The 11,589-nt window shown below is 38.8% G+C and overlaps 1 protein-coding gene across 1 annotated transcript; it reads left to right on the forward strand.

The window, feature by feature from the left end:
* The first annotated feature begins 325 nt into the window (after positions 1–325).
* On the forward strand, positions 326–11,589 carry LOC129713698 (BAG family molecular chaperone regulator 1-like). The gene is made up of 7 exons (XM_055662953.1): positions 326–469; positions 1,102–1,230; positions 4,199–4,281; positions 6,335–6,448; positions 7,380–7,487; positions 10,212–10,274; positions 11,152–11,589. Exons 1-7 carry the CDS (start codon positions 433–435, stop codon positions 11,239–11,241), a joined length of 624 nt encoding a protein of 207 aa, XP_055518928.1. The 5' UTR covers positions 326–432; the 3' UTR covers positions 11,242–11,589.

Raw genomic sequence — 11,589 nt, forward strand, 5'->3', positions numbered from 1 at the left:
CTGTTTTAATTTCAAATTTCCAGCATTTAATTTTATGTTTATATTTGTTAAAAAAAAAAAACATTATTTGATTTTGTAGTTTTTTAAATTGTAATTGTCGCTGTTTGGTTCAAAATTGAATCTGAATCTGAATCTGAATCTGTTTGGTGAAGGAGGACGTGATGCCTAGAACAGTTGCTCTCCTTGTTTGTGAGGATGCTGGGCTGCATGGACCAGGAAACCCTTTGCCCCCTCCACTCCACTCCCCCATGAGCGCCCGGGACCGGGACTGGGTCTGCCCCGCACAAAGATGGCGGCCACTCCACTCCCCCATGAGCGCCCGGGACCGGGCCCGGGACTGCCCCACACAAAGATGGCGGCCGCTCCGGAGCTCCTTCAGGTCCGCGCGGCCCATCATTTCCGCCACGACGCCGGTGTGGGCGCGGAGCAGCGATGGCCGGCGACGTGGTGGGACTGACTCTGATACACGGTAATGATGCCCAGGCTCACAGTGGGGGCCGTGCATTGCCCACGGTGACTCTCCTTCCTGCTGCAGCAAGAGCTGCCGTTGCCGAGTGAGCACAGGGCGGCAGCAGCAGCAGCGCGTGGGCATGACCCGGGGACCCGGGGACCCCCAGCCCCAGCCCCAGGGCAACTCCAGCTCCAGCTCCTGCTCCAGCTAAAGCTCCAGCTCCTGCTCCTGCTCCTGCTCCTGCTCCAGCCCCAGGGCAGCTCAAGCTCAAGCTCCTGCTCCTGCTCCTGCTCCTGCTCCAGCTCCCGCACCCGGCACAGCTGCAACACTTCTGCAGCAGAGGGCGACTGGTGCAGAAACTAATCTGCATTTGAGGAGAGAGATGGAGGGGTACTCTGGGGAGGCTGAATGCTTAAAGGTGGTGTAAACACTGGGCATAAAGCCGTCCATCCATTTGTCGCCGATGGAATACTCGTCGTAAAATATAGGGACACGGGCAAAAATACACTTACACCTGTTCATTAAATGTCATTGTGTTTGCAATATATGGGAATTGTGCCGCAGAAATATACATTGCAAAATTAGTAAATGTGATAAGTAATAAAATGCAAAGATGTCTACTGATGTGGATGTGTGTGTTTCATTGTTAGGTAGTTCGAAACATAAGATCGAGATTGCAGCAGAACGGGAAGGCGGTGAGCCAACGCTACAGGACATGGCAGCAGTCATTGCGCAAGTTACCGGGGTACCCCAGCAATTGCAGAAACTGATCTGTAAAGGTCTGTGTGTTTTACTGGTAGGATGCACGGTGTATATGCTAACTTGCCTTGACCGTTGTCCCCTTGTTCTGTGTTTCCAAATTGGGCTGATCTGTGAATTAATGATGAGGATATTCAGATATAATTGAGTGGATGGATGTTGTATACGTGGATTTCAGGAAGGCTTTTGATAAATGGCCTCATGGTAGGCTGTTGTAGACGATGAAGATGTATGGGGTTCACGATGACGAAGACAGAGGGTTGTGATGGAAAGTTGCTATTGTGGCTGGAAGTCTGTGACCAGTGGAGTTCCACAGGGATCTGCTGTTTATGATATATATATATATATATATATATATATATATATATATAAAATGACCTTGATGTAAATGTAGATGGGTTGGTTACTAAGTTTGCTGGTGACAAAATTGGAGGAGATGCAGACAGCGAGGAAGGCTATCAAAAGATACAGTGTGATATAGATCAGTAGCAGAAATGGGCGGAGAGGTTGAATGTAAGGAGAGAATATACAATAATGGCACCTTTAACAGCATTGATGTGCAGAAGGATCTTGGAGTCCAGGTTATAGCTCACTAAAGGTGGTAACACAAGTAGATAGGGTGGTAAAAAAGGCGGACGGTATGCTTGCCTTCATTGTTAAGGGTATTGAATATAATAGTCAAGAAGTCTTGATGCAGCTCTATAGGACTTTAGTTAAGCCGCATTTGGAATATTATGTGCAGTTTTTGTCGCCCTTTTACAGGAAAGATGTAGAAGCTTTTGGGTGCGTACAGAGGAAGTTTACCAAAATGCTGCCTGGATAAGAGGGTTTCAACTACAGGGAGGGACTGGATAGACTTGGATTGTTTTCTCTGGAACGTCAGAGGTTGAGGGGAGAAAAAAAAAACAAGGTCCACCAAGGTTCATGATTTGAGGAAGGACATTCTTGCTATTAAGGGAGTGCAGCGTAGGTTTACGAGGTTAATTCCCAGGATGGCGGGACTGTCGTATGCTGAGAGAATGGAGCGACTGGGCTTGTATACCCTGGAGTTTAGAAGGATAAGAGGGGATCCCATTGAAACATATAAGATTGTTAAGGGTTTGGACACGCTAGAGGCAGGAAACATGTTCCCGATGTTGGGGAAGTCCAGAACCAGGGGCCACAGTTTAAGAATAAGGGGTAAGCCATTTAGAACAGAGACGAGGAAACACTTTTTCTCACAGAGAATTGTGAGTCTGTGGAATTCTCTGCCTCAGAGGCCGGTTCTCTGGATACTTTCAAGAGAGAGTTAGATAGGGCTCTTAAAGATAGCGGAGTCAGGGGATATGGGGAGAAGGCAGGAGTGGGGTACTGATTGGGGATGATTAGCCATGATCACATTGAATGGCGGTGCTGGTTCGAAGGGCCAAATGGCCTACTCCTGCACCTATTGTCTATTGTCTATTCACATTTATTTGTCACATGCACCAATTAAGGTACAGTGAAATTAGTTACCATGCATCCATATAATTAAATAGAACACAACACACAATAGAATTTAACACAAACATCCACCATAGCATTCTTCACTGATGGAAGGTAATAAAGGTGAGTTGGTCTTCCTCCTTTGTTCACCCGTGGTCATGGACCTTGACCGTCTGTAGTCGCCGCTACGGAAAGCCCGATGTGCAAGCGTCTTGCCGGGATGATCGAAGCTCCGATGTAGGGACAGATCGAACACACTCCGCGGCTTTGAGTCTAATTCCATCTAATTTAATGCAGACTTCATTGATAGGCTGATTTTTCTTTAAAGCTGCAATGTGTTCAATGCGTTTTGAACTCAAGCAGTCTTGATGTCGCTTGTAGTGGCCTGGTCCATTGGTTTGCAGATTACAAGTCTTCAAGTGCACATGCAATTACTTTCTAAACAGGGTAAGTGTTTCTATTGCTACCCTTTCTGCATAGCGTTTTGGACCACAACCACTTTCTAATGTTTAGAAGTTTACACGTTAAGATTTAAATTGTGTTCATAACACATTGCAGAGTAAGCACTCAATCCATCTTGCATTTTAGGCATGATAATATGAAACAAACTTGCTGGGGCGGGGTTGCAGGTGCCTCTCAGCTCCACTTCCCAAGTTTTATGTTTAGCTTCAATGTTAACTGTTGAGTTTGTGCATACTCCATGTAACTGTGTGTGTTTTTCTCATGTGCTTCAATTTCCTCTCATCCTGAAGATGTGCTAGTTTATATCTTAATTGCCACTGTAAGTTACATTTTAGTTGGTGGCAAAATCATCAGAGAGAAGAGGTTCCAGGGAAATAAACACTGCTGTTTTCTACATGGTGAAACCAAAATGTATAAAAATAGCCTTTATTAAAATCTGACAATGTGCACTTTAACCACATGTGATTTTTTTTTTTCTATTACAAATCTCAAATTGTGGAATACAGAGGCAAATAAATAAATGATGGGTCTTCGTCCCAAACATTATGGAGGGCACTGTATCCCAACATTTTACTGGATAGCTAACAAAAATGACTTTTCACTCTGTCTGGACCACCAAATTGCCTCATGTCCCAAAACAAAATACTGCAGTTGCTGAAAATCTGGAATTAAAAATAGAAAATGCTGGAAATACTTGATAGATAGGTAAGGCGGAATTGGTTTACAGCGAATGGTTCATATGGTTCAGGTCATTGACTTTCCTCAACCTAAAAGATTAATCATATTTCTCCCTTCACAGATGTTGCCTGATAACATTTTCTCTGCATGTTCTGTTATTTCAAATCACTAGGCTGTACTTGATAAGATCATCCATCTTTTTGGAATACCATTCCTTTTATAATTCAAAGACACGCTGAATATTAATGCAGCACTGTAACAGACAGGGTGCCAAAGGCTTTTATATAATTCAAATATCACATGCAAATGATCAACAAAATTGTTTCCTAAAATGTGTGAGTGGAAGTAACAACATTTTAATGTTTTTTTGTTTCTGTCATATAGGTAAATCTCTTAAAGAGATGGACCAACCATTGTCAGTTCTTGGTGTTAAAAATGGCTGTAAAATAATGATGATTGGTAAAAAGGTACAAATCTATCTTTCTATGTTTCGTGGAATGTTTTCGAAAACCTTGCCTGCGATTTGACCGTATAATTTATGTATACCTATTTAAGGAAATGCTTTTTGATTTCTGTTCCTTCTTCTTTGTTTACCAGGGCTATCTTATTTGTTTTTGTCAGTATACACATGGAAACTATCTGATCTAATGCTCTAAGTTCATAAAGTGAACAAGGATAATCTAGAGTGACAAGGTCTGTGACTTCTTCCTATTGCCGTAGTGAAGCACAGCATCACTGAAAGTCCAACTTATCGACTCGCACAGTTATAATGTCCAATCCAATGGCTATATGTTGTACACAGTAACTGCGAGAATTAATTAATAATTAACCCCATAATTTGTGCTCTATCTGGCATTTTATCCAGCTGAGAATCTATCATGCCCCTTTTTGGTGAGAAGTAAAGTGAAACAATGCTTTAAATAGTAAACAATTGGCGTACTTTCTTTCTACCATGAAACAAAGTTAGTTAATGCGTAGGTGCAGCAAACATTAAGAAGAGATAGGCAACGTTGTCTTTTATTGCAAGTGTGTTAACATTGAGTACAGGTTCAGGAAGTCTTGCTGAAAAGAGTATGTACTACTGTGCACAATTTAGTCACCATACCCAAGGAATGCTACTCCTGGTGATGCAGCAGAGCTTTGCCAGATCCCTGGCATGAGGAGAAGTTTAGTGAGATTGGCCTATGTTGATTGGAGTTTAAAAAAATGTGAAACAATCTCACTGAAATATATAGATTCTGAGAAGGTAAATGCTGGTATGTTGTTTCTGAGACATCTGGAACTGGAGGCAGAATTTCTAGACAAGAGATTTATTATGTGGTAGAGGAAAGCGGACATATTTCTTTACTCAGTTGGGTTACTTTGAATATCCCTGCACCAGGGTTCTGTGGATATTCAGTCGTTGAATATTTGCAAAGTTGAGAGTGATATATTTTTGGACACTGAAACACTGAGGATTTTCGGGAATGTGGGTGTGAGTTAGAGGACACACTTGTTGGATCAAGTTAAGGAACTGCATGGACAACTCCTGTTTCTTGTGTTCTACATGTCAGCTTATTCATCAATACAATTAATTTCTAAAATTGGATGTTTGATTTTCAGAATTTAAAAAGTATCTCTTTTACAATCTATCAGGATGTTAAAACTTATTTTGATTAAAGAGCCAATGATACTACAAAGTCAACTTGTTTCTTTTACTGTGTCATTAAAGCTCCTGAAAGTGGTTTACATATTCTGATCTTCCTGCAACTCTTGTAAGTTCATGGTCACTAAATTAGTATTAATGGCAGGACAGGTTAATTTATTGACAAATATGGTGTTTTGCTTTTGTTTATATGTAGCTCTTGGGCCTCTGAATGAGAAGGATACTATGTTGATTCAAATTTGTGGGGGTTTAGAAGGGCTCCATGTATGTGTGAAGGTGCAGGCAGTTATTTGGGTTTTGTTTTGTTATGGGATTCTATAGCTGGTGGAATGTACTTAAAAAAAATCAGTGAAAAGCAATGCTTAAGAAGAGCCTTGTTTTAATGGTTTTACTAGCAAGTTTATGAATGATAGAATCATTGTGATTGAAAGCTGGACACATGGATTAGCTGACTGAAATATTTTATTTAGTAGGTTTTATTCAGCTTGTTTGTGATAGCTTTCCCTTATGTTGATGCATTTTCTGGGCCATTATTTAGGCTGGCACTTCATGTCAGTATAAGAGGTGAATTATTAAGATACCATCCCACAAATTAAATGATAAACTAGGGCCTAAAGTCTATTCTATTGTTTATAGGACAGTAAGAAAATTAATTTGGATAATAAAGAAATTTGGGGCAATATTCTAACGTGGCCAAATTTCACCAAAAACAGATGTAGTTTTAATTTTATCAGAGTGTGTGTAACGTTTTACTTGAATGTGCATACATAACAATTATATTTTTCTGAACGCACTATTTTTAGTTCTTCGAGTTTCAATGCTAAGTCCTTAATGAACTAGGCTGCCTGATTGGATTGTTTTCTCTGAATTCACAGAACAGTCCAGAGGAAGAAGCTGAATTAAAGAAGTTAAAGGAGTTGGAAAAATCTATAGAACAGTTATCACGTAAGCTTGAAGAAATTAATGTGGAGCTGACAGGCATTCAGAATGTGAGCATATTTTTTTGCTTTCACCTTTTGGTATCTGAAAAGAAAATAATAAAACTGCTGTTATTTTGTTTCTAGTGTGCAAATAATTGCTTCCATATTTAGCTCACTAGCAGTGGTGTGAATACATGGTTAAAAGTTTCACTGCTTTTGGGAGCGGTATACAGACCTGAAAAGACACATTGCTAGTCACTCAGCAGCATCTCGAGAGAACACGGTTCCTCCAGACTGAAGAAGCAGCCCGACCTGAGATATCATCTAACCTTCTTCTCCAGAGATGCTGCCTGACCTGATGAGTTACTCCAGCACTTTGTGTCCTTTTGTGCAAACCAGCATCTGCTGTTCCTTGTTTCTTCTGTATAATGACCTGGATTTATTAAACAATTGAGCATTTTAGTGGAAAATTTACATTTGGGTAGATAACTATAGCTTAGTCAAAGAGCTTAATTTATAAGAATGTTTAAATAGGGGAGAAATGCTTTGAAAATCAGACCTTCAGGGCTGCAGAGCTGCAGAAAGCATTAAAAATAGTATGCTTATTTACCTCGGAGCCTAGTTGAAATACACAAGTAGATGAAGAAACTTACACTTTTGATGCTGTTACCAAGGGAAGGTACGTAGATGAGAAAGAAATAAACTTATCAGCATAAGAAGAGAAGCTATGATTGGTTGCAAAATAAGTCAATAAACTGCTTGTACTTGTTGGTTTTGTAAGTGGAGGAGATGGGTTTAATGATGCATTTGCAGCTGAGCAAATATGGCATTATAAGTGTAAGTCAGGCTCAATATCCGGTAATATAGGTTCCCTACCATGGTCATGATACAGGGTCTGATGCCAAGTTCCTCCAGTAGTTTTGTTTTCGGTTTAGCATGTTATGTTGGATGTTTAGGGGAAGAATGTTGAGTTGATATTTTTTATTCTCATGTCACCCAGGGGTTCCTAGCCCGTGATCTTCGATCTGCTGCATTAAGTAAATTAGAGAAGAAAGAGAAAAGCATAACCGAACAGTATATGAGGTTTCTTGAACAGATTGATGCTATGGTGGGTAAGAGTAATGACTGCATGTTAATGATTTGTCCATATAATTGACCTTAGAAGGCAAATGTTGTTCAACTAAAAATGAGTGTTTCTCATTAGCTTAAATTATCTATTTTTCTATTTAAATCATTGTTTAAACTTTCATTCAGACACTTGCTTTTGCGTTCAAATGGACAGGACTTTGATTAATTAGTTAGTTTTCAAGCATTTGTGACGGGAAAATGTTTGAGATGCTATGTCTGAGATTGTGCTACAATTAACTATTCGCAGACTATAATTTTCTAGATTTTAGGTAAATAATTGTAGGTCTGATCATTGTTATTGTCTAGCTAAGTAGCATTTCTTTCTGTTTAAATAACATTTTTGCCTCCCTGAAATGTCCGTATTTTGGAAATTAATTTTATTGTAGATGTTTGACAAGAGAAATATAACTGATGTCAATTTAGTTAAATCATGCAGATTTATGTGGAAATTGTAATTATGTAACACAAAGGTGGTTTGGATTTGCAGAGGAAGAGTAAATTGTGCACATTTGGCATGGTTAAGTTATGTGCATGGGAACAGCAACCAGATAGTGGGAAAATTGAAAGACATCAAGGATTCTTGAAGGGCAAACTAAGTATTTTCTAAATGGTGAGAAATTAGGTGCTCTAGGGACCCATGATATTACATATTTACAAATTGGATCCAAAATCAACTAAGTAGTAAGTAATTATGGATGGAATTGGCATTCTCAAGGTTCGGCTAATAATCCAGAGATGTGTTCAAATCTCATCATGTCATCTTAAGAATTTACATTTAGTTAATTTATAAATGTTAAATAAAATGCTAGCATCAGTGTGAAATTACTAGATTGTTGATTCAAAATCCACCTGGTTCACTGATGCACTATGTATAGACCCACAGTACTGTGGTTGATTCGGCTGATCTACCAAAGCAAACAGTTGTATCAAACTGCTGCAAGCAAGCAAGCAAGAAGGGGGCTCCCCACCAGCACATCAAGGCAAAAACAGATGGACAATAAATGCTGCCCCTTCCTATAAGAAAGCTGAAGGAATGTTGCCATCCATCTCCAGTGCTGGAATTCAAAACTGAGGAGGTAATACTAACCCTTCATTAGGACTCGTATAAACCAAAATAGGTAAATGGAGTTGAGGTACTCTATTTACCTATTCCATAATCTGGTAGACCGGTGAGAAGGGCTTGAGAACCTGAGGGTTTCCTTGATTATGATTTGTCTCCATTTCAGTTCTATTCATGATCCTCAATTCCATTTATCAACAAACCATGTATTGTTGGGCATTATTTTCAGAGGACTAGTCTGCTATTACTTTTTTTTTCCAATTTTTTTTTTTCCCAAACATTTAGTGCACTATGTGCAATAACATTTTAAAAGCAATAATGTGACTTTTTTTTAAGGAAGCCATCTTTCTTGGTACTAGACAAACTGATTGTAATGAATCTCACTACTTATCTTTGGTTGATTGATATACAAATATACACAGTAATATAACTTGTATTTTACCCCAAAAGCTTTTGCTACAATTGTAAATCTGGGATTGGTACTATGATTTTGTATGACTTTAAACTAAATACCATGCGTGTTGATTAAACATGAGATGGTGGAAGTTTCTTATAAATTATGAAACTGATGGGCAATTTATAGCGAGGAAGGTTTTCTGAGGCTACAGCAGGATATAGATCAGATGGAAAGTTGGGCAAAGCAGTGGAAGATGGAATTTAATGTTGACAAGTGGAAGGTGATTCTTTTGGCAAGTCAAAATTGGGGTAGGATATATACATGAATGGTACAGCACAACGGAAGGTTGATGAACAATGAGACATACGGCTCGAAGGCAATAGTTCCCTGTCAGTGACAATACCAGTCAATAGGGTGGTGAAAGTGGCCAAGGGTGTGCTTGCCTTCACAGGTCAGGGGGCATAGAATATAAGAGTTGAGATGTTATGTTACAATTTTACAAGACTGGTTAGGCCATACTTGGAATTCTGTGTGCAATTATGATTGCCACATCGCCACCCTTTAGGAAGGATGTGATTGTGCTGGAGAGAGAGAGAGCAGAAGAGATTCACTAGGAAGTTGCCTGGATTGGAAGATTTTAGTTATGTGGAGAGATTGGGTAGGCTCGACTCTTTTTTTACTAGCAGTGTCAAAGGCTGGGGGTGGTGGAGATCCAGGAAATCTCTAAGGTAGGAGTTGATTTGTGTCATAACCAACCACCCGACGCACCTCATCACAATGGACGTATGTGCGGCACGTTGGTAGTTGTTGAGGCACGTCACTTTGCTCTTCTTGGGTACTGATATTATGGATGTCCTTTCAATGCAGGTAGCAAGACAGAAGGATAGTCTCTATGAGGGCAAATAGAATTAGTGTAGATCAGCAAAAACGTAGGCTTGCACATGATGGGCTTAAGGGCTTATTTCTGTGCTGTACTGTACTGACATTAATAATGAACATATTGAGAAAATGATATTTGTATTAACTAGAGATTTTGTTTCATATGGATCAGTGCTGTTTTGATTCATTGTAGTTTGGAGGAACATAGATATGGATATAATCTCAGCAGATTTTACAAAAAACATATCAGATAGTCACAGTGAATTGGTCTCTTTTAGGAATGTCTAAACTACGCTTCATTTTTAAACGGGACGTGTGCAGTTTGATTTTTATTTCTTACAAATAAAATATTACATTTTTATGTTCAGAATTTGCCAGATGAATTTACTGACTGCAGGCACAGAAGAAAAGGTCTAGTGAAGAATATCCAGGTGAGATTTTCTTTTTGTATACTGAGTTTGTGGGTTTGTAATCCTAGTGTCAGGAATTTATAGTACAAGAAAAAAAGTTAGTTTGGTTTCTCAGCTTGTAAAAGGTGGATCCCAAGAGGTGATTATGGAAATAGATAAGAGTCAGGAAATTTTTAATTGAAAGATTAGAAAAAGAGAAAACTGCTTCAATTTAAATGATAAATTTAGAACTAATTCAGGAAATTTGAAAATCATGCAATGTGCTCAGATTTAGTAATGATAAAAATCCTGGAATAAGCAGCATTTACTTTTACCAACATCATCCATGTATCTGAATATCTCAGATTTCCTACTAAGGTACAGTATTTGATCTGGATGGGAACAATTGTTAGCTATATTTCCCAAATCATGGCAGAAGAGATCTCTGGATTAGAGCATATTCAAATATTTAGTTAATAAAGTATGAGACCTGAGGAAATTTGATATTGCACTGGTTTCCCCAATACATCATACTCAATCGGATATTGCCGCTCATTCCATATAAGCAAATGGTGTCTTCATCCTACAACAGCCACAACTGGATGACTATACAATTGTTCTGCTTAGCCAGCAGCCAAACGTGTTGCGGATAAATCTGTGCACTGTGTGCAATCTGGCATCAGAATGGGTTTGTGCCTTATAGACTTTCACATTTGTTGACTAATAAGAAATAGAATGAAACTCATTCATAATGTCATAGAAAAAACAAACAAACACAATAGCAAATTTCTACTGTTGGTATAGTAGCCAGCGCACAAAACTTTCAACATTTGGTCTTTTTTTTTAAAGTAACCAAAATAATGATGTTACCAAATTATTTTACTTTTATTGGTGATGCATTAATTTGTTTTGGCAACAGACTCACTTGGCCCGGTGTGATGTCATTGAAACACACATCTCACAAGAAATGGAGAAACTTCAATCAAAGAATCTTGCTCTTGCTGACTGACGTTTTGAAAATAATGCAGTTATAAGCCTGCCAATCTACAGAACCTAAATTATTTACAAACTGGTGTAAATAATAATTTGAAAGCAGGAAACTTTGCAATAAATGTAACCAACTACTTTCCTGGACAATAATCTGTGTCTATTCTAATTTTGTCTTCTATTCTGACTCCTTAGATTACTTCTGTTCCTGGGTTTATTGTAAAAAATATCTCTGTGCTAGTTATGTCCAATACCTGAACTCACGACCAAAGAAAATGTCACCATTGCTTTTATTGTAGCAGTATGTTAGTGTATACATATAGTAATTCAAAATACAATCTGCATTTAATAAAATATTTCATTTTATTAA

This window comes from Leucoraja erinacea, chromosome 2 (assembly GCF_028641065.1).
Source record: "Leucoraja erinacea ecotype New England chromosome 2, Leri_hhj_1, whole genome shotgun sequence".
Lineage (NCBI taxonomy): Eukaryota > Metazoa > Chordata > Chondrichthyes > Rajiformes > Rajidae > Leucoraja > Leucoraja erinaceus.

Bases quoted from the DNA above. Each gene is read 5' to 3' on its own strand.
- LOC129713698 (XM_055662953.1), top strand. From the start codon at position 433: ATGGCCGGCGACGTGGTGGGACTGACTCTGATACACG. The intron at 6,449-7,379 runs GTGAGCATATTT...CATGTCACCCAG, and splicing joins AGCTGACAGGCATTCAGAAT to GGGTTCCTAGCCCGTGATCT. The intron at 10,275-11,151 runs GTGAGATTTTCT...TTTTGGCAACAG, and splicing joins GTCTAGTGAAGAATATCCAG to ACTCACTTGGCCCGGTGTGA.